Source organism: Budorcas taxicolor, chromosome X (assembly GCF_023091745.1).
Source record: "Budorcas taxicolor isolate Tak-1 chromosome X, Takin1.1, whole genome shotgun sequence".
In the NCBI taxonomy this organism is placed as follows: domain Eukaryota; kingdom Metazoa; phylum Chordata; class Mammalia; order Artiodactyla; family Bovidae; genus Budorcas; species Budorcas taxicolor.
The window spans coordinates 35,434,376-35,455,750 of record NC_068935.1 but is presented as its reverse complement, the minus strand read 5'-3'; the positions used below and the strand labels follow the sequence as shown (position 1 = coordinate 35,455,750).

At 38.8% G+C, this 21,375-nt stretch overlaps 1 protein-coding gene across 1 annotated transcript in view; it reads right to left on the bottom strand.

Annotated features, from left to right (window-relative positions):
* THOC2 (THO complex subunit 2) overlaps positions 1-18,622 on the bottom strand; it is a 115,872-nt gene extending 97,250 nt beyond the window's left edge. The window contains exons 1-2 of the mRNA XM_052662974.1: positions 18,552-18,622; positions 3,646-3,704 (exon numbers count right to left, since the gene is read on the bottom strand). Of these exons, the coding sequence (XP_052518934.1) occupies positions 3,646-3,704; positions 18,552-18,622 (130 nt within the window). The remainder of the gene's footprint in view (positions 1-3,645; positions 3,705-18,551) is intronic.
* Between the last annotated feature and the right edge of the window lie 2,753 nt (positions 18,623-21,375).

Sequence of the window (21,375 nt, the reverse complement as noted above, 5' to 3'; positions counted from 1 at the left end):
CATGAATATGAAGGACTGACTTTATTCACTGTACTATGCAATTTTATATAAGGGACTTGAGGATACTCGGATTTTGCTATTCGAGGGGGCTCCTGGAATCAATTCCCTGTAGATACTAAGGGATGATCATAATTACATATGTACATACAGACCAAAAAAACAGCAGTCCTGTGAGAATTATCAACCACAAGTACAGTTGTCTCATTCACAATTAGCCCTTTCCTGGAGGAGTTTTGGGAGGAGGTAGAAGTTAATGGTCAGGTGAACATATCCTTCCAGCTACCTTTTTCTTTAGTCCCAAACACTAAAATCTTTACCTTCTTCCTCTCTTTAAAAGTAAGAAAACAAGTAACTCTAAAAACATTAATGTAAAACAAAGTCAATTTATAACCCCCTTTTGAAGAAAATCAAAAAATCTTTCAGGGCAACATAGCAAGTTAAGAAATCAAATATTTAGGAGTTTCCTGGTGGTCTAGTGGTTAGGGGAGAAGTCTGCCATGTTTTCCAACCGTAAAGTTTCTATTTCGCCCTTTGAAATAAGTGTCTCCTCGGGAGCTACTTTGAGATACTGGAATGTAAACAAGTTGTTTCTCTTGTTACTTGCGCCCCCTAGTTTTGCCTAAGGTTTCAGTAATAGCGGTTGATGCAGTGTCAGCGCTGGTGGCTCCGAGTGTTGCCCAGGCCGATTGCTCTCTCACAAGATTATAACCCTCATAACAGCAATGGCAACCCACTCCAATACTCTTGCCTGGAAAATCCCATGGGCGGAGGAGCCTGGAAGGCTGCAGTCCATGGGGTCGCTAAGAGTCGGACACGACTGAGCGACTTCACTTTCACTTTTCACTTTCATGCCTCGGAGAAGGCAATGGCAACCCACTCCAGTGTTCTTGCCTGGAGAATCCCAGGGACGGGGGAGCCTGGTGGGCTGCCGTCTGTGGAGTCGCGCAGAGTTGGACATGACTGAAGCGACTTAGCAGCAGCAGCTAGTGGTTAGGACTCTGTGCTTTCACTGCCATGGCCTGGGTTCAATTACTGTTCAGGGAACTGAGATCCCACAAGCCATTCAGCTCAGCCATAAAAATAAAAAAATGTTTAAAAGAAATCAAATACTTAAAAATCTCCTTTGGTCTACTACTGGCCACAAAAAGGAACATAATAGAAATCAAAACTTGTATCAATCTCCCCTTAAACAATGAAAATAGTATTTTATAATGAAATTAATTTGTCCACTAAATTATTCACAAAAGAAATATAGCCAGATTATCCCAATTCTTTATGAAGGATTCATTAAATATATTCTACCTTTCTCACAAATATGCCTTCATTATGCTTATAATAAATTCATAAAAACTAAAATGCAAAGGAAAAATCTGTTACTATGGTTGGAATATGAGGTCATTTTGATGCTTTCAATTTCCATTAATAAAATGCTTTTGTTACAAATAATATTCATTTGAAATTATCCACATAACTAAGATTTTTTAAAAAGCAATCACTCACTGAAGAACAAAACAGCTGAGCATCATAAACTAAATTCCCACAAGAATATGGGCTCACAGGGGCTGAGGGAATTCTAACCTTAATCAAAGGAGATTAAAATAGAGAACAAATGGCCCAGGTCATTTTGCTGACACTGACACCAAAACAATCACAATGTAATCCACAAAGTAGCAAAGACAGTTCCCAATTCACATGTCATTTAAATGCCCATTTAAATGGCTAGGAACTCCTGTTGTATTTTATCCACAGAAACAGTCAGTAAGTGATGTCTTAGAGACTATCAAGGCTAGTCCACAAAACCCTGCTAAATCTACACTAAAATTGAAAAACTTTAGATTTACCATGGGGAGGAAAATTTACAACCCTTATAATTATACAGAAAAGAATAAATGCTAACATTTCAGAAAAAGCAGCTTCAAGAACAGCCACAAGTAAAAGGGATTTCTAGAGAGTCTAGACATTTTTTGTGAAATATGAGCATTTTAGCCACTAGTTATGTCAAATATCACTAGGAATGCTCATGTTCATCAGCCATCCTTACTATGTTATTTTATGGGGGGGGAGGGAACTTATAAAAAGAACTTATAAAAGCAGCAGCATGTGCAAGGGAAACTGCCTTCCTGAAATGAAATCAATTTGGAGAGAGAGGCAAAAAGAGAAAAGGCAGAAGGAACGATACACAAAGTCAATCCCCCTGAGATATACAAAGGACATTCTAAACAAATGACATTCAGTTCCCTGCAAGTAGGCAAGAGCAAGAAAGAGAAAGTGAAAGTGAAGTCGCTGAGTCGTGTCCAACTCTTTGAGACCCCATGGCCTACCAGGCTCCTCGGTCCATGGGATTTTCCAGGCAAGAGTACTGGAGTGGGTTGCCATTTCCTTCTCCAGGGGAGTCTTCCCAACCCAGGGATCGAATTCAGGTCTCCCACATTGCAGGCAGACGCTTTAACCTCTGAGCCACCAGGGAAGCCCAGAGAAGCCCCACAATTGAGCCAATGAGGCCACACCCCTACTAATTTGAGTTTCATGCGTGAATCAGAACAACCATGCAAATTAACAAAAGTCTGATAGTTATTAAAGATCTAAATAGTTCCATTTAAAACCGTTAAGAGTAACCACCCTGTTATGCTATTTATAGTTTCTCTGAGAATTTTTTTTTTTTATCCACTTAAGGTTTCAAACACAAACAAGATACAAGTTAACTGAGAAGTTAGAAACTTGTTTCAAACATGAGGAGGGGGAAAAGTATCCAATGCTTTTTAAAAGGACTCTTTTTTTAGTCTTACTCTTCTGACAGTCAACTGACTTATTAAAAAACGGCATTATATTAACAACCTCAAAAATCTTTATGAATGATCTGAAATTTTAAAAGCAGGATGACTGTAAAATAACTTTGGGGATTGAGCAAGGAGTGTTAACAAGTCTTACCCAAATGACAGAAAGAAAAATGGTTCATTCATTCATTTGAAAATGCTTTCTACTCAAAAATCCAAATGTTCTTCAAAAAGTATATATTTTCATATTAATATTGAATTATTAAATATTAATGTTTAATAATTATTAAATTATTTAAATTTTGATAAAAGTAAACATTTACAGAAAATTATCTAATAACTTATTTAAAATAGAATATTGATTATAAATTATTTTTCCAGATTGGAAAAAAAAATGTCATTGATTCTACCCCCAGTGAAAGCTATATATGAAAATGGTTTAAATTACTGGGCATCATTGCTTTTGTTTTTGCCCCTCCTTTTCTGAATCCATATATCTAATTTTAAATTCAAAAAAATTAAACAGCAAATTCTCTAAAATTAAAATAACTAAAAATTTACATTCAGTGTAATTGCATAACACTTTTCTTAATAAATCATATTTGAGATATGCAGTCATAAACAACTCCTTTGCTTGTAATGTTTTCCATGACAACTGCCTTTAACAAGATCCCCAGATACCACCTAAACATAACCAGCTTTAGTAAAAACACTGAACCTCAGTTTCTGCAAGTTTCCTAGCACAAACAAGATCAGAATTAGTTTCTCTTTCCATGCTAACTCTTCTATTTATAAAATTTAATGGAAAACGGTATTTTATTAATTTTGACCAAGCCAAATCTTATAGCTATGATACTTTTAAAAGTCTTACCTCTGTAAGTTGAACTATCGTGGCTTTTATTTTCACTGAGGATCCGGCATAAATGTAAACTAGAATAAAACAAATAATCTGTATTAATTTCTACTTCTAACACAGATAATCCTTATACAGCAAATTCTATCAACTAAAAACATCTGGAAATGTATTACACATTTTAATTTAAATTACACATTTATAATTTAAATAAAATAACCTAAAAACCATAATTGGAAAATGCTAATGAATCAATACATTATTTTGAATGAAAATAGGTAAATAAAAGAATGAAAATTTGTATACAAACCAACAGTTGATAAGAAATGCCTCTGTTAGTATTTCAGCTAACAAAGGTATGATAGAACAGCACCAATTTTAAGTCCTTAATAAATTCAAGGATCTAGGCATCTATCAATGGCTGTTCACATCCTAAGACGCAATCAGATATTATGTGCCTCCTGATCCTAATACAAGAATACACCACCACGTATGAAGTTGTCTTTGAGGAGGGGGAGCAAAGCTTAAATACAAACTGTGGGAAACTCTACAGGACAATGGCCCAGTCTCTTCAACAAATATATTACAAGGGAAAATAAAAGATGGTGGGGGACCCTCAGGATAAAAAGGCTTAAGAAGTACATCTATTGCAATGTATGCACTTCCCTCGTGGCTCAGATGGTAAAGAATCCACCTGCAATGCAGAAGACCTGAGTTTGATCCCTGGGCTGGGAAGATCCCCTGGAGGAGGGCATGGCAACCCACTCCAGTATTCTTGCCTGGAGAATCCCCATGGACTGGAGCCTGCCAGGCTCCTCTGTCTATGGAACTTCCCAGGCAAGAATACTGGAGCAGGTTGCCATCTCCTATTCCAGGGGATCTTCCCGACTCAGGGATCGACCTGCTTCTCTTATGTCTCCTACATTGGCAGGTGCATTCTTTGCCACTGAGACACTTGGGAAGCTCCATTAAATATGTACAGATATATAAATTGAAAAATACTGAAATACATCAAGGTTAACATGGGTTTATCCCAAATACACAAAGTTGGTTCAAATTAATTTACCACATTAAACTTTTAAAATCACAAAATAGTTCAGAAAGTTTCTATTCTTAGTTTTCTATGTCTTTTTATGCATAAATGACATTTGACAAAATTCAATAACCATTCACTATTTTTTTAAAACTTTAAAAATTAGGAGTATGAAAAAAAGTTATAACTGGATAAAGCAGCAGTTCTGATAGTGTGGTTCACAAACCCCTGATCCCCAAGACACTTTCTGGCATTCTGCAAGGTCAAAGCTATATTCATAATAGTACTAAGACTGCATTTCCCTTCTTACTGTACTGACATTTGCACTAATAATTCAAAAGCAAAGGAAGGTGAGACTGCTGGCACCTTAGCATTCATCAGGGTAGTAGCATCAAACTGTCTCACTGAATTCTTCACAATCAAGAAGAATTAAAAAAAAATTTTTTTAAATCAAAGAATAAAGTCAGTCTCATGTAAGATGTCACCAAATTATTTCATTACATCTCTCACGATCATTCACACAAACAAAAGCCAGTTTCACTTAAGAATGTCCTTGATGGGAGTGGCTCAGCAAGATGGCAAAATAGGAGGTCCCAGGCCTTCCTTCCTCCCACAAAAACACAAGTCAACAATACACATCCACAATTCCCTTTATGAGAAATTCAGAAACAGTTAAGAGGCTCCTGCACCCCAGGCAAGAACTAAACCAGCTGCATTAAAGCTCCTAGGAAAATACATGATGCTCTTTCACCAAAGTCCCTACTCCTGGCACAGCACCGCATGGCTGGAAGGCAATTCCCAATTTCCAAATTCTCTCTGAGAAGGGAAAGAGAGGACTGGACTATATATACATCTAACGTTCTTCCGGGGGCGGGGGCAGCGAGGCAGGTTGGGGGGGTCAGGGAGGTGCCCAACAGCTTGGCAATCTCTCCCTCCAGGGAGAAAGAGAAAACTAGAGCATGTGCCCAGTATTCCAGCTTTGGGGGAGGGGCACTACCTGACAGACTGGTTTCTGTCTAGCCTGACTCGGGGCGCTGACGGTACCCAGCATACTCTAGCTGCCTGGGAGCCACTAAGAACAAAAAAAAGCTGGGTGACGTGCTGCTGCTTCAGAGGACCCTGGGGTACAACAGATGGACACCAGAGGATGCAAGAGAGGGAAAGCTTGGAGAAACTCCCTCTAATCTGGAATCTACACATTAGGCCAGAGAAGACACATCCAGAGTAAAATTTGAGAGGCTCTCAGAATCTATAGCCAAGCTGATTGGTAAAGGCCTTCCCCTGCACTGAAGCAGTCCATAAAGCCTGGGATAAAAGTGTTTTCTCAAATGCAAAGATACCAACACAAAACTACAAGGACCATAAAGAAACAGGTAAAATTGGTCTAATAAAAGGAACAAAACTTGTCTTCAGAAGCTGATCCTAAAGAATTAGAGGTATATGGATTATCTGACAACGAATTTAAAATAACCATCATAGAGATGCTCAGTGAGTTCAGGAAAATGATGCATAAAGAGAATGAGAATTTTAAGAAAAGGACAGAAAATTTTAAAAGAACCAAACAAATTCCGGCGCTAAAGAACATAACTACTGAACTGAAAAATTCGTTAGATGTTCAACAGCATTATGGATAGTCATATACAAAAGAATGAAATTGGCTATTTCTTACATCATACACAAAAATCAACTCAAAATAGATCAAATACATAAAAATAAGACCTGAAACTGTTAAACCCCTAGAAAAAACAGGGAGAAAGCTTCATGACATTGGTCTTGGCAATGATTTCTTGGATGTGACACCAAAAGCACAGACAATAAAAGCAAAAGCAGACAAGTGGACCATCAAACTAAAAACTGTATGCACAGCAAAGAAATGACAAACAAAATGAAAAGGCAGGGCACCTCCCTGATGGTCTAGTGGTTAAAACTCCATGCTTCTACTGCAGGGGACCCAGTTTGATCCCTGAGGAGCTAGGATGCTACATGCCTCAAGTTGTGGCCAAAAAAAAAGAAAAGGTAGCCTATGAAATAGGGGGAAAAAATGTTTGTGAACCATCCATGTATCTGATAAGAGGCTAACATTCAAAATATATAAGAAACACCTACAACTCAATAGCAAGAAAACAACCTGATTAAAAAATAAATTGTTGTTAAGTCGCTAAGTCATGTCCGACTCTTGCGACCCCATGGGCTGTAGCCTGCCAGGTTCCTCTGTCCATGGGATTCTCCAGGCAAGAATACTGGAGTGAGTTAAATAGACATTTTTGCAAAGAAGATCTACAAGGGTCTTTCCCTGGTGGTTCAGTGGTTAAGACTCTGCGCTCCCAATACAGGGGGCATGGGTTTGATCCCTGGTTGAGGAACGAAGATCCCACATGTCGCAAGGCATAGCCTAAAAAAAATAAAAAGGACAGACAAAATGGCCAAAAGGTTATGAAAAGATGCTCAACATCACTTATTATCAGAGAAATGCAAATCAAAAACAAAATGAGCCACCACCTCACACTTGTAAAAGTGGTCATTATCAAAAAACTGCAAGCAAACAAATGACATCTGGTAAAGGACTATTATCCAAAATATACAAATAACTCTTAAAATTCAACAATAAGAAAACAAACAACCAATTTAAACATGAGCAAAGACCTTAACTGACATCTCATCAAAAGATATACAGATGGCAAATGAGCAAACAAAAAGATGCTCCACATCATACATCATCACGGACACGGAAACTTAAACAATGAGATACCACTACACACTTACTAAAATGGCCACAATCTGGAACGCTGCCAACACCAAATGCTGGTGAGGAGGTGGTGCAACATAACACTCAATCATCTTTAGTGGGAAGGAAAAACGGTACAGCCACACTGGAACAGTTTAGTGGTTTCTTACAAGAGTAAACATACTCTTACCTTACAATCCAACCCTCTCACTCCTTGATATTTATCCAAAGGAGATGAAAACTTATGTCTACACAAAAACCTGCACAAGGATGTTTATAGCACCTTCATTCATAACTACCAAAGCTTGGAAGCAACCAGATGTCCTTCGATAGGTGAATGGATAAATAAACTGGTACATTTACACAATGGAATATTATTCAGCACCATACAGAAATAAGCTATAAAGCAATGAAGCTATGAAAAGACATGGACATGGAGAAACCTTAAGTGCACATTAGTAAGTCAATAAAGTCAATCTGAAAACTCTACACAGTGTGTTTCTAACTATACGTCATTCAGGAAAAGGCAAAACTATGGAGAGCGTAAAAAGTTCAATGGTTATCAGGGGCTGGGAAGAGAGATGAATAGGCAGAGCATAGAGGATTTTTAGGGTAGTGAAAATACTCTGATACTATAATGATGGATACATGTCATTATGATCTAAACCCATAAAATGTGCAACACCAAGAGTGAAAACAAAGGTAAACTATGAATTGGGGGCAATTATGATGTGTCAGTGCAGATTCATCAATTATAACTAATGTACCATTCTGGTGGGGAAATGTTGATAATGTGAGAGGTTATGCATGTGTGGGGACAGGGGGTAAATGGGAAATTTATGTATCTTTTTCTCAACTTTTCTGTGAACCTAAAACACCTGTTTTTAAAAAATAACAGAAAATAAGTATTAGGAAGGATATGAAGAAACTGCAAACCTTGTGCACTGTTCGTGGAAATGTAAAATGGTAAATAGTATGGGGGTCCCTCAAATAAGCAAAAATAGAACTACCATACAACCCAGCAATCCCACTTCTAGGTATTTACTCATAAAATTTGAAATCAGGATATCAAAGAGGTATTTGCAGTCTCATATTTATTGCAGCATTATTCACAACAGCCAAGAGGTAGGAAAAAACCTAAATGTCCATCAACAGATGAGTACATAAAGAAAACCTCACAAATATACAATGGAACATTATTCAATAATAAATCCTGTCATATACAACAACATGGATGAGCCATGAAGATAGTATGCGAAACAAAATAGTCACAGAAGGATAAATACTACATGACTCCACTTATATGAGGTATCTAAAGTAATCAAGCTCACAGAAACAAAAAGTAGAATTTCAGTGGTTGCCAGGGGCTAGAGGGATAGAGAAACGGGAACCTGCTGTTCTATGTGTATAAATGTCAGCCATCCAAGATTAAAAAGATCTAAAGATGTGTTGTACATTGTGCTTATCGTTAACAATACTGTACTGTTTACTTAAAAATGTGTTAAGATTTATCTGTTATATGTTTGTATCTACAATAAAGAAAATGTCCTTAATGAATTTTATTAAATCCTAGCCCTGAGAACATGTTTTTTTAAGAATACATATTTTTAATATTCTATGTGACAAATTGGAAGGTCTACATAAAACATTTTTGTCACACACCAAAATACCATGGTTGTCTCCAGGAAAATCACTTATGCAATTGTTTGAATTGTGAGCTGAACTAGCTGCTTTTTCACAGAACACCATTTTTACTTGAAAGTGAAAGTTGCTTGAAAGTGCCTGACTCTTTGCAACCCCATGGACTATACAGCCCATGGAATTCTCCAGGCCGGAATACTGGAGTGGGTAGCCTTTCCCTTCTCCAGGGGATCTTCCCAACCCAGGGATCAAACCCAGGTCTCCTGCATTGCAGGCGGATTCCTTACCAGCTGAGCCACAAGGGAAGCCCTTTTTACTTGAAAGAACTGACAAACTATGGTTATTCAGATTTGGGTCTTTGGCCGGAATTTTCTCAAAAATGAACCAAGTGAGGCAGTCACTTCCAGGGAAAAAGCTGAGAGTGTCTGTTGCCAATGATAAAAGGTAATGTTTCAAACAAAAATTAGAATTTTGGAAAACTTTAATCTGGCACCATGGACTTGGCTAGTTCACAATTCATAAAAACTTCCCTGATTAGTTCAGTGAAGATACTGAAGAATGTGTTTTTTTATATTATACAATGCATTGTGTCATATTTGGAAGTGCTGCATCATTGGGTGAACCAGTATTTTCCAACTGACCAATGGAGGATTCTGCAAAATAATACATGGGTAAAACAGATTCCAAATAAAAGAGAGACAACTGGATTTCAATTTAACAACATACAAGGAGTACAGATATGATTTTAGGTTTGGCATTGTAACAAACCATTAAGAAACTACCATTTGACAAATTTTGACATGATATTAAAAAATATCTATAATTATCTGAAAAGACTACTAAAATTCTCTTCCTTTTGCCAACTATTTAAGTGTGAGGCTGAACTTTCTTCATATACATCCACCACGACAATATATTGCAACCCCCTACTTCACAGCACACATAAAAATCACCTCCAGTTAGGTAAGACTTAAAAAGGGAAAGCAACATAATGTTTCCAGAAAAGTCATAAGGTAGTTCATTAACCTTAGAATGGAGAGAAACTAGTAAACATAAAAAAGTACTACTCAGAAAGTAAAAGACAGATACATTTAACTACATTAAAATGAACAACTTCTACTTATTAAAAGTCACGACTGTAGAGTGGAAATACAAGCCTAAGAATAACAAGAGATTTGCCACACACAGTGTAACCCACTGAAAGAACTACAATTTATAGAAAGAACTATAAATCAATGAAAGAAATGTGAACAATCCAATCGAAAAATGGAAAAAAGATATAAAGAGATCTTTCACAATAAACCAAAATCCAAATGACCGATAATATACAAAAAGATGCCTATATAGCACATGGAACTCTGCTGAGTGTTACAGGGCTCCCTAGATGGGAGGGGAGTTCAGGGGAGAATGAATACGTATGTATAGCTGAATACTTTCACTGTTGGGAAACTATCACAACATTGTTAATCGGCTATACCCTAATACAAAATAAAAAGTAAAAAAAAAAAAAAAAACAGACGCCTATGCTACAAACAAACGCATATGCAAAACAGAAACAGACTCAGATACAGAACACACACTTGCGGTTACCAAAGGAGAGGGGTGGGAAGGAGACAGTTTAGGACTATGGGATTAACAAACTACTATGTATAAAATAGTTGTCATAGTAGTATAAAATAGCCTCCGCCCTGGTAGCTCAGCTGGTAAAGAATCTGCCTGCAATGCAGGAGACCCTGGTTCAATTCCTGGGTTGGGAAGATCCTCTGGAGAAGGGTTAGGCTACCCACTCCAGTATTCCTGGGCTTCCCTGGTGGCTCAGATGATAAAAGAATCCGCCTAGAATGCGGGAGACCTGGGTTCAATCCCTGGGTTGGGAAGATCCCCTGGAGAAGAAAACCATTACCCACTCCAGTATTCTTGCCTAGAGAATTCCATGGACAGAGGATCCTGGTGGGTTAAAGTCCACGGGGTCACAAAGAGTCGGACACAACTGAGCGACTTTCACTTTCACTTTTCATGTATAAAATAAACAACAAGGACATACTGTGTAGCACAGAGAATTGTAGCCATTATCTTGTAATAACCTGTAAATGCAGTATAATCTGCAGAAATACTGAACTACTTTGTATACCTGAAACTAATAATGTAAATCAACTATACTTCAACTAAAAAAAAAATTGGAAAAAATGCCTATGAAAAAGTTGAAGAAAATAACATTAGATATATATATTGACAAAAAATTTACAGTGTGACAATGTTAGATGTTGGGCTTCCCAGGTGGCGCAGTGGTATAGAATCTGCCTGCCAATGCAGGAGACGCAGGTTGATCCCTGGGTAGGGAAGATCCCCTGCAGTAGGCAATGACAATCCACTCCAGTATTTGTGCCTGGAAAATCCCACGGACAGAGGAGCCTGGAGGGCTACAGCCCATGGGGTTGCAAAGAATCGGACACGACTGAGCAACTGAGCACATAGCACCATATTAGGTGTTAGCCAGGGTGTGAAGGTGAACTCTCATACACTGCTGATAGGAGTATATTTTGAAATAGTGTGGCAGTATCTAGTAAAGTTGGTGTATGTGTACCTGTGTACACCAAAATACCTGTATAAGAATAGCTCTATTGGCAACAGCCAAAAACTCAAAACAACAAACGTGTTCATCAGTAGCATAAGAGATAAAGTATGGTATAGTTATACAATGGAGCATCTTATAACTATGAAAATCCAAGAACTGCAAATACTCGCAAAATACAAATGAATCCTAAAGACATAATGTTGATCAAAAGCAGTCAGGAACAATTAGAACACATCCTCTATGATTTCACTTATATGAAATTCAAAAAGAACAAACTTAAACTTATTTGGTAGCAAAACTGTAAATAAAAACAAGAGGAAGCCATAAATGTCAGTTATCACAGGGGAGGTGAAAGAGTACAAAAAGGAAGGGGGATTAGAGCTGGGTATGAGTTACATGAGTGTGCATCTTAGTGATTCTTTGAGCTCTATATTTAAACTTTAGGCACTTTTCTGTATTTTTTTTAATTTCACAATTTAGAAAAAGTAATTGTTATTACAAGCTGTACAAAACTCAAAAAAAGGACAACCAACGAATGCATATGTTTATTTTTTTTAAGTCTAGCAATCCAGTCAATAAAGCAAGTAACTATAAAACTGACAGAATGTGCTTATATATCACATCTAAGGTGAAATATGATGCCACATTACAACCATCCACAGAGGGATTACCTACTTTGCAGATTATGCATGCCCTTGCAGTTCACCTCTCTTGTGTCTTTTATTTCACGACTCCATCATCAGGATAAGCAGGGTAAGGTTCAATGGCATTTTCCAGGTCAAAAATTCATCTGTAGGTCTCACAAAATCATTTTCAAAACCAAAGAACAAAAATCCCTTGCCAACAGACAACTATTACTAAATCTGCATAGTTTGAAAATCTCATTTAGTTGTTAGTTTTTAATCAACTCCTATTAAAAGAACAAAAATTTTCGGAGAGCCCCTTAGAAATAGTAAAATAAGGCAGTTTAAGTTTGACTCCAAGTACTTTCAACTATTTCTCCTGAGAACCAGATAGGCCTTCCAATGTGCTAAGACAGTGGGTAAGCTTTAATTTCTCCAAGTTAAACCTACAACGAGCTTATCTCAAATATGAAACAAAATCAGTCTTCATTACATTAGGCAATACAAAAATATCTGCTTCAGACTAGCATCAGAGAATATAACCTAAAAATGCCTGACACCTAGCTCCTTTTTGTTCAGAGTAAATATGTAAGACAGTGCATCAAGGCTGCTTCAGTATTTGCCATAAAGTACTGAAACAATCCCCCCCACCCCCGTGGTTTTCACTGTCCCCATAGGTTCAATTGCCTTCAGAATGTAGTAGCAGGAAATACTGCAACTTTGACAGAAGAATGCAAGGAAATCTAGTAACTCATCTTCCCCTTTGTACCCTGGCTACTAAAAAGCAAGGTCAAATATTCTTTCTTACAGTGAATCTGTCTGCTTATTCACATTTTCAATAGCTTCATTTTCTATTTGTTTTAACAAGCTTAATGCAAATGTCTTTTGCTATAATCCTTCCAGTGGGGAGGGGCAAATGTCAGTGTACCAAATCCCACTTAATCTAATGGTACAGTCATTGTTACATAATTTTTAAAAATAACTGAAATGTAATTCCATCTTGTCAGTCACAAAAGCTACAAACATATTCATTAGGATGCAGATGATAATGTCATCGTGCACTATTAATTAGCATCTTAAAGATTCACTCAAACTGTGTAAGGAATCACTGATGGGTTATTACATTATATAAAGCAACTTATTTGTGTAACTTTTATTTCCCTAGTATAAAATACTTCTTCCCTAGGTGTTGGAGGAAACTAAAAACTCACTAAGAATTTTCCCCCAATCAGTAGATTTGACCCAGCTTTTCCCCTAAGTCCTCCCACTAATAGAAGATTATGAAGTATCCTTAAAGAAACAACCCTGTTTCAGAATGCTGCATGTCTTACTACACCTCTTGTACAGTTTAGTACTCTATCCTAAATCTTAAGAGGAGAAAAACAAAACTTCAACAGTTGCCCATTTTAATATGGCTTTAAAAATAATCAAATATTCTGCCTTGGAAAAAATTCAAATGACTATTTTAGTCCCTTAATAACCTCCAAGTAATTGGGTTTACCATTTTTTCCCTTTTATGACAGTTTGGTGCTACAGTGGAGGTGCGACGTCAGGCCCCTGAGAACAGAGAGTCTACTTTCTGTCAAAGATATATGAAACTTAAACTGAATAAAATGTCTTAAGTTCTTCCAAGAACTTAAGCATTTTGTGAATACTCTTTAACATGAGTATTTGACTTTCCATCTTACTTGATCCTATTTTCCAGTAAAGAAACACAACATAAGCCTGAACTATTGGATTATACGCAACATCTCAAAGCTGCTTCTACATATAAAAAATTGATGTCGATCTGTGCTTCAACTAATTTTTAAAAACAAAACAAAAGGTGGCTAAACTTTGTTAAGCAAGTGTTACCTCTATTATCATTGACAGGAGACATAACCCCAAAAAATGAGTATTAGGACATATAGTTTTATCTCAAAACATGTATTTAAGAAAATGAAAATATGCACTTACGAGGAGGAAAAGGAACAGGAAATGTTAAAGACAACAGAAGTTCCTGCACACAAGTACATTAACAGCACTCATGCTACTTTAGTTAAAGAACAATTTTTCTAACAAAAAAAGAAAGCAGTAGCCCAGAAAAACCTCCTGATACTGCTACATTTTCTGAAGAATGAATTTCTCTTCCCAGGGAAATAGACCAAGACTTATACTTGTGAACACAGGTCAAAATGAGAAAACAAATGCAAATGAAAACTAAGACATGAAGAAATGGTTTCAGATAAAGCTTCATATAAACTTAGAGCACGCTTTGAAGGAAAAAAAAAGACAAATATTAAAACAAAATTTTTTAGACTGTTTGCTATAAACTCCCTCCTCCTACTTTGCTCCAAGAAATTCAGGTCAGACAACATTTAATGAACATCCAAATGCCCTTCCATTAGTTCTGGAATATGTCAAATCATCCAGTAGCAGATGAAGAAAAGAATGGCAACCAAAACATTTGGCCATTAAATTTTAAAACTGTATTATTGTGGGTGTGTGTGCTCAATCATGTCCAACTCTCTGCCACCCCATGGACTGTAGCGCACCAACCTCCTCTGTCCATGGAATTTTCCAGGCAAGAATACTGCAGTGGGTTGCCATTTCCTCCTCCAGGAGATCTTCCCAACCCAGGGATCAAACCCACATCTCCTGCATTGGCAGATGAATTCTTTACTGCTGAGCTACTGAGGAATAAGGTAACGCCCAACAAAAATTTTTATTTGATATGTAAATTTTTTAAAGAAAAAGAATCAAGTTATTTAAACAAATACTTGATATTCAACAAATATAAGTATTTTGAAATAAGTATTGACATGAGGCTAACATCTTCAGATTAAGAGCTTGGAATATAAATCCTCCATTAAGGTTGCTTGTGACACAAAGAAATGCTGGGCTCACTGTGTTAAAGATGTCTACTAGAAATAAAATTCTCCCCTAGATCTACCAGTACATGCAAGTTTATTAGCTTAATCATGGCAAATCCTATGATAATATGAAATAATCAAGAAACTTAAGCTCTAATTCCAAAATTAAAGTGATTAAATCCATATCTTGCATATGTCACAGAATTTCAAAGAGTTTGCATTAAGATGTGAAACTCTGAAGAGTAGATCAAAGTATTACTGCAAAGGATGCTTAATTATGTTTTCAGAGTCCTTTGTGCTTTTGCTATCTCTTGGAAAAGATCATTTTAAGAGTTCTGTAATTTACCATTGAAAACATAATCAGTATCTCTGGAAATAGGTTAGCTAGGTATGTGACGGACCATTCACATGGGCAAAATACAGTTTTTCTTTTCTCCCTAGTTATCTAACAAAACTTACTCTTCAAAGCCAAGACTTTCCATATTAACTGACAGCTGCTTTTCATGAGGCACAAATAAGAATTGCCCTCTCAATGTTATAATACACCCCATACAGCTCATATGTTCCTTTAACACTGTGCTGCTGAACTTGATACAACTCCCAGAATACAGACTTATAGAAAGTAACAGACAAGAAATGAACTTACACCTCATGAAAAATATCATGACTTTTGGTCAACTTAAAGCTCATCTGTTAACTTTTCTCATTAAAAAGGAAAAATCCACTGAAGATATAATTTTAAATACTGATCAATCTCAAAAGCCAAATATGTAAATAGATTCACTAATAATTTGGTAGCATATTATCTTTTTAACATTTCTGGTTGCTGGTTCATATTTTAAGAAGCTGTTTCCAGAGAAAGGAAAAGATTTTTTGTAATATATTTATACCATTTTTTATAATAAAATGAAAATGCCAACTCTATAGTTAGCAAGATAAAAAACTCCAAAGTTAGACTATATGCAATAAAGTTTCCAAAGAGGGAAAAGAGGTCAAATGAAGACTAAGTACTGGATGGTGATGAGTTTGACTATTTAAAATATTTCATTATGTCACACAACTATTTAAAATACTTCATTAATGTCACACGACTCTCTTCATGTAACAGAACAGTTATAAAATTGAATATACTAATCTGGATCTACTATAATTCAAACTACATTCCACAAGCCATGCAATAACTACATACACCTAAATTCGAATAACAGTTTTGAAGCAGCTCTTCAAAAACACAGAAATTACGATGGATAGCATGGATCATGTAAATATGCATAAAGTGAATCCAAAATTCCAATTCTGATTAGATATTTCAAACTCCTACATGACTTTTTCTTCAACCATTGCCAGTCAAAAGCCAAGCAGAATTTTATCTCCTAGCCCTAATACCACTCACACTAAGATGGGAATAACAGTAAAACTGTCAAAAACAGCAGGAAGGAGCAAGCTAAGTAATCCACAAAGATGACAGTCCCCAAATAACTAAGTTGACTTTAAGAGTAAACAAAGTAACAATAAACTGGTGTACCCGTTTGGGGTGGGGGGGAATGGGGTGGTTATCCTACTCTCATATAGATGAAAATGATGCTTTGCTTTGGTAACTTCTCATCCTGCCTTCCCCGCACACAAGGCACTTTAACAGCTACTTGTTAACTAGCACGTACAAGGATGTGCAAAATGTTCCTAACAGTTAAAAGTGAGTGGTTATCAAACAGACTTCCCTGTCAGTTCATAAAACAATAAGCTCCCTAAGCAGACGCTAGAGCGGCTGGAGGGAGGGGGATAGAAGATGGGGACGGGAGGGTTGAACCAAAAGAAACGTGAGACACAGTCCCCACTCTTAAAGGATCACTCAATTCGTTGGAGTCCATGAGATTACATGAAAGAATCAGAGACGAATTAACTGCTAACCTGAGTAGTACAGACTTTTAAGTGCAAGAGCTGTTCAGAGAAGCTGAAATATCTAAAGACTGCAATAATGATATTACTTGTAATAGTAGTTATCACTTGAGCACTTACTATAAGCCAAATGCTTTACAGGCATTAATCTTCGCAACAATCCTTTGAGTACTTATTATTCCCAATTTACTCAAGGGGAAACGGTCACAGTGGCTAAGGAACTTACCCAAGGTCACCTGGCTAGTTAAGTGGCTAAAACTACCGCCTACCCAGGCGATCCAATTCTAGCGCTCACACTAAGACTTCGGAAAGTAGCGCGAGTGCGGACGGGGGCTGGGGAGGGTCATGAAGGCTGGCGCGGGCCATGTAGGCTGGCGCGAGTCGTGTAGGCTGGCGCGATTACACGCGCAAGATCCGGCAACACGTTCCCCGCGTTTGGTCCCGGTATCGAAGTTCGAAAGATCGTATTTTTCGCACGGGCAACCGTAAACTGACTACCGGGCAGGGAGGGGAGGGGAGGCGGGGTCGCGCAACCACGCGGAAAACAGCTAATGAAGAGTTAATCTCATACCCGGCTGAGCTTTAACTAATAAAGCGATCCGGAGAAAGACATTCGCAATAAGTCATTTGTTTTAAAATCTGGGGTTTGTTCCGCCGCTTAAACGAATTTTCCCCCCGAGACAGACAGAGCCGAAATTTGGGGCAAGGAAATCACGGGTTATGGCAGATTACGGTCTTCTGTGTTACGGAAAGAAAGAGGAAAAACACCCAAGTTTTATGACTACAGGAAACACGTTATTCTAGGTACCCGAGAGCCTTGGAGAGTTGCCAAAATTAGTTGCAGTCCCAGGACAAAATGGGGTTTAGGAAACATTTAATGACGAAAAAGTTGATTCCAAGCCGAAATGGCCCTGAGATGGAAAGACGGAGCAAAGAAATGCAGGTAGATCTTGGAGAAAGCGGCGATGCTTGCTGCACTTCGCCCATAGACAGCGGCGCCACGAGGGGCCGGGACGGTCTGGGAGATCGCTCCCCAGGAGGGCGAGAGGTGCCAAGCAAGGTCCTTCCCGATGCCATGGGCGGAAAGGAGGGGAGGGAGTCCGGGACGGTCCGGACTTCGGGCAGAAGAGGCGCCGGGCTCCAAACTGCAGAGTCGAACGGGTGCAGAGTAAAGAAATGGGACAGAGAGAGACGGAAAGTCGGAACCCTCCTGGCGCGGCCCGGTAAAGAGAAAGGAGCCAAGTGAGCTCAGCGAAGAGGGGGACAAAAAGAGACGGAGCGAGAGCGCGGGGACCCGCAGGGACAAAACGGGGAGTTCTGCTAAGAGGCTAAAGAAAGACAAGCTCTGGCGGGCAGCAGGGCTTTAAGAGGAGCCCAGGGAAGGTAGGAGATCGGCGGCAGTTACCAGCACCTCTCCTTCCCGAGTTCGAAACTCCCAGTCAAGCATCCACACCCGTCACCCAGATGGGGGAGGGGACACCTCTCCCCCCCCCCCCCCCCACCTCCCGCCAAATGTGAGAGCACTGCTGACGCCCGAGCCCGGCCCGGCGGAGCTCTCTCCTCCAGCCCGGACACTCACAATTCGCCTCTCCCTGATTTCTCCCAGTTCTTTATCCACTCTACAGGAACCACCACGGTTGCGGCCGCCATCTTCCCCTCACTAGTAGCAGAGGCCCGGATGTGTAGCACGCGAGCGAGGGGTCAAAGGGGAGCACCGCCCACGGGGAATGCCGGGAGCCGCGAGTTCGGTTTTTTTATTTCCCGCCCCACTTTCCACCCCACCCTGCGGAAGCCCGAGGCTCTGCCACCAACCAGGTGGCTGGGACCCATGGGTCCCGTCGCACAGTGACTACGCTGGCCGCGCCCTCTGCAAACCTGGCCCCACTTCCCTTTAGAGCAGAAAAAAATGCCATCCCCAGGCCAACTCGTAGCCTTTATCTTCTTTCCTCGTCTCTACTCCAGACCACTAATTCAAACTTGTGTTTTTAAAGCACCTAATGTGTGCTAGACACTGGGGATAGAGAAATAATAAGCCATGATTCGTACCCTCAACGAGCTCAGTCTATGGGGAAGACAAATATATAAGCAGATCAATTACAATACACCCTGCTAACAGCTGAGATCAAAGAAATTAGTCGGAGAAAAGGCAACCGATTACTTTGCACCAGGCATTTTGCTGTTGCTGCTGCTGCTGCTGCTAAGTCGCTTCAGTCGTGTCCGACTCTGTGCGACCCCATAGACGGCAGCCCACCAGGCTCCCCCGTCCCTGGGATTCTCCAGGCAAGAACACTGGAGTGGGTTGCCATTGCCTTCTCCGAGGCATGAAAGTGAAAAGTGAAAGTGAAGTCGCTCAGTCGTGTCCGACTCTTAGCGACCCCATGGACTGCAGCCTTCCAGGCTCCTCCTCCCATGGGATTTTCCAGGCAAGAGTATTGGAGTGGGTTGCCATTGCTGTTATGAGGGTTATAATCTTGTGAGAGAGCAATCGGCCTGGGCAACACTCGGAGCCACCAGCGCTGACACTGCATCAACCGCTATTACTGAAACCTTAGGCAAAACTAGGGGGCGCAAGTAACAAGAGAAACAACTTGTTTACATTCCAGTATCTCAAAGTAGCTCCCGAGGAGACACTTATTTCAAAGGGCGAAATAGAAACTTTACGGTCGGAAAACATGGCAGATACCCTCCTAATTCTGATAAAAAATAAGCATTCCCATACATTAGACAAATGGGCGTCATATGCCTTCTGATGAGGTGCTAAGAAAAACTCTAACCAATTTTGTAGTATTCATCATACCAAAATTCGCATAACCTGAATTTAATCACGAAGGGCCATCAGACAAGCCAATATTAAGGACAGTCTAACAAAATTATTGGCTTGCATTCTTCAAAATCATCAAGGTCACTAAAGACAAAGACATATTGAGGAACTCTTCCAGATTAACGAAAACAATAGAACTGATCCCCAGCCAAAAAAATTATTTTGCTAAAAAGGGGTCAATTGACCAGATTCGAATATCTGTAGATTAAGTAATAATACTGTATAAATGTCCACTTAATACTCGTTTTGTGGTTATGCGAAATTCCTTAAGAAAATATGACGTATTTAGAGATAATTGGGGCATTGTGCTGCAACTTTAAAATGTTTCAGAAAAGAACGAAGGATGATTAAGCAAATGTAAAATATTAACGTTTTAGGAATGTGGGTAAAGGACTGAACAGATTCTCTGTTCTATTTGTGCAGCTTTTCAAAGTAAAGAGGTCTTTTTTAAAAAGTGTTTGAAAATTTAGAAAATACAGACATAAGAAATGAAGAAATTCTACCATACATGTATTAATGTATGAACTTTAGAACTAATATCGTCTATATTTGGCAAGTTTTATCAAATGAACCAGGTTCATTTGCATTGAAAACCTGTTCAAGGGACAGGCTGTATTTAGAATAAATTCAGGGAAATGCTACATTGTTTATTATTATTGTTTTTCATCAGCTATATGTAGTCTTCTACTGTCCTGATTCTGAAATTCTAAAATACACCGTTCAGTTTCTTTGTTTTTCTTTTTTTTTTCACCATTCAGTTTCAATGACATCTCCAAAAAAAGAAAAAAATAATTTTGCCACTTCAAGGAGATTCAGCGATATGAGTTCCCTCTGAGCTTTTCATTTTTCATTATTCCCAAAAACTAAGGAACATTTTTAAAGTGAACAGAATGGTATAGTGAATCTTCATTGTACCATCATCCTCCCTAAAAAGTTTAAAATCATTGTTATAGGATGGCTTCTGTGATCCAAGAAGAACTATTCTGTTGTTTATGTATACTTCACTGTATAATCTACAGCAGTGGGCACTATCCACATTTGGGGTCAGATAATTCTTTGGGGAAGGCAGGGGGAATCCTGTGCATTGTAGAATGTCTAGCCTAGACCCACTAGATGTCAGTCACACCTTCCACACCAGTTGTTACAGCAGTATTTCCAGACATCACTCAATGTCTCCTGGAGTATAAAATAGCCCCCTGTTGAGAGCCACTGAGCTATAATATTCTGCCATATTGTGGTTTACCTTGCCACTGTATCACAGTGATTTCTTCTTCCAAACACTGAACTGTGTGCAGCATGCATATTACTCAGTATCCCACAAATGTGGTATGATCTGACTGCAGTGATGTCCTCTGAGGTTTTCCCCTCTCCCAGAGCCTGCAGAACTATTTTTACATGGTATGATGACTCCTTTAGGAATTGCTCACAACTAATTGGCATTCTTGCTCCATAAGATTGCAAAGCTATCACATGTTTAGCATCCTTGTTGTTGGCTTGCCTGTTCTTTGCTATCAGCATCTGGCATTGTCTCAGCAGCTGGGAGTACTGTTCCCTGGTGATCTCACTGGTTCTTGGGTACCAA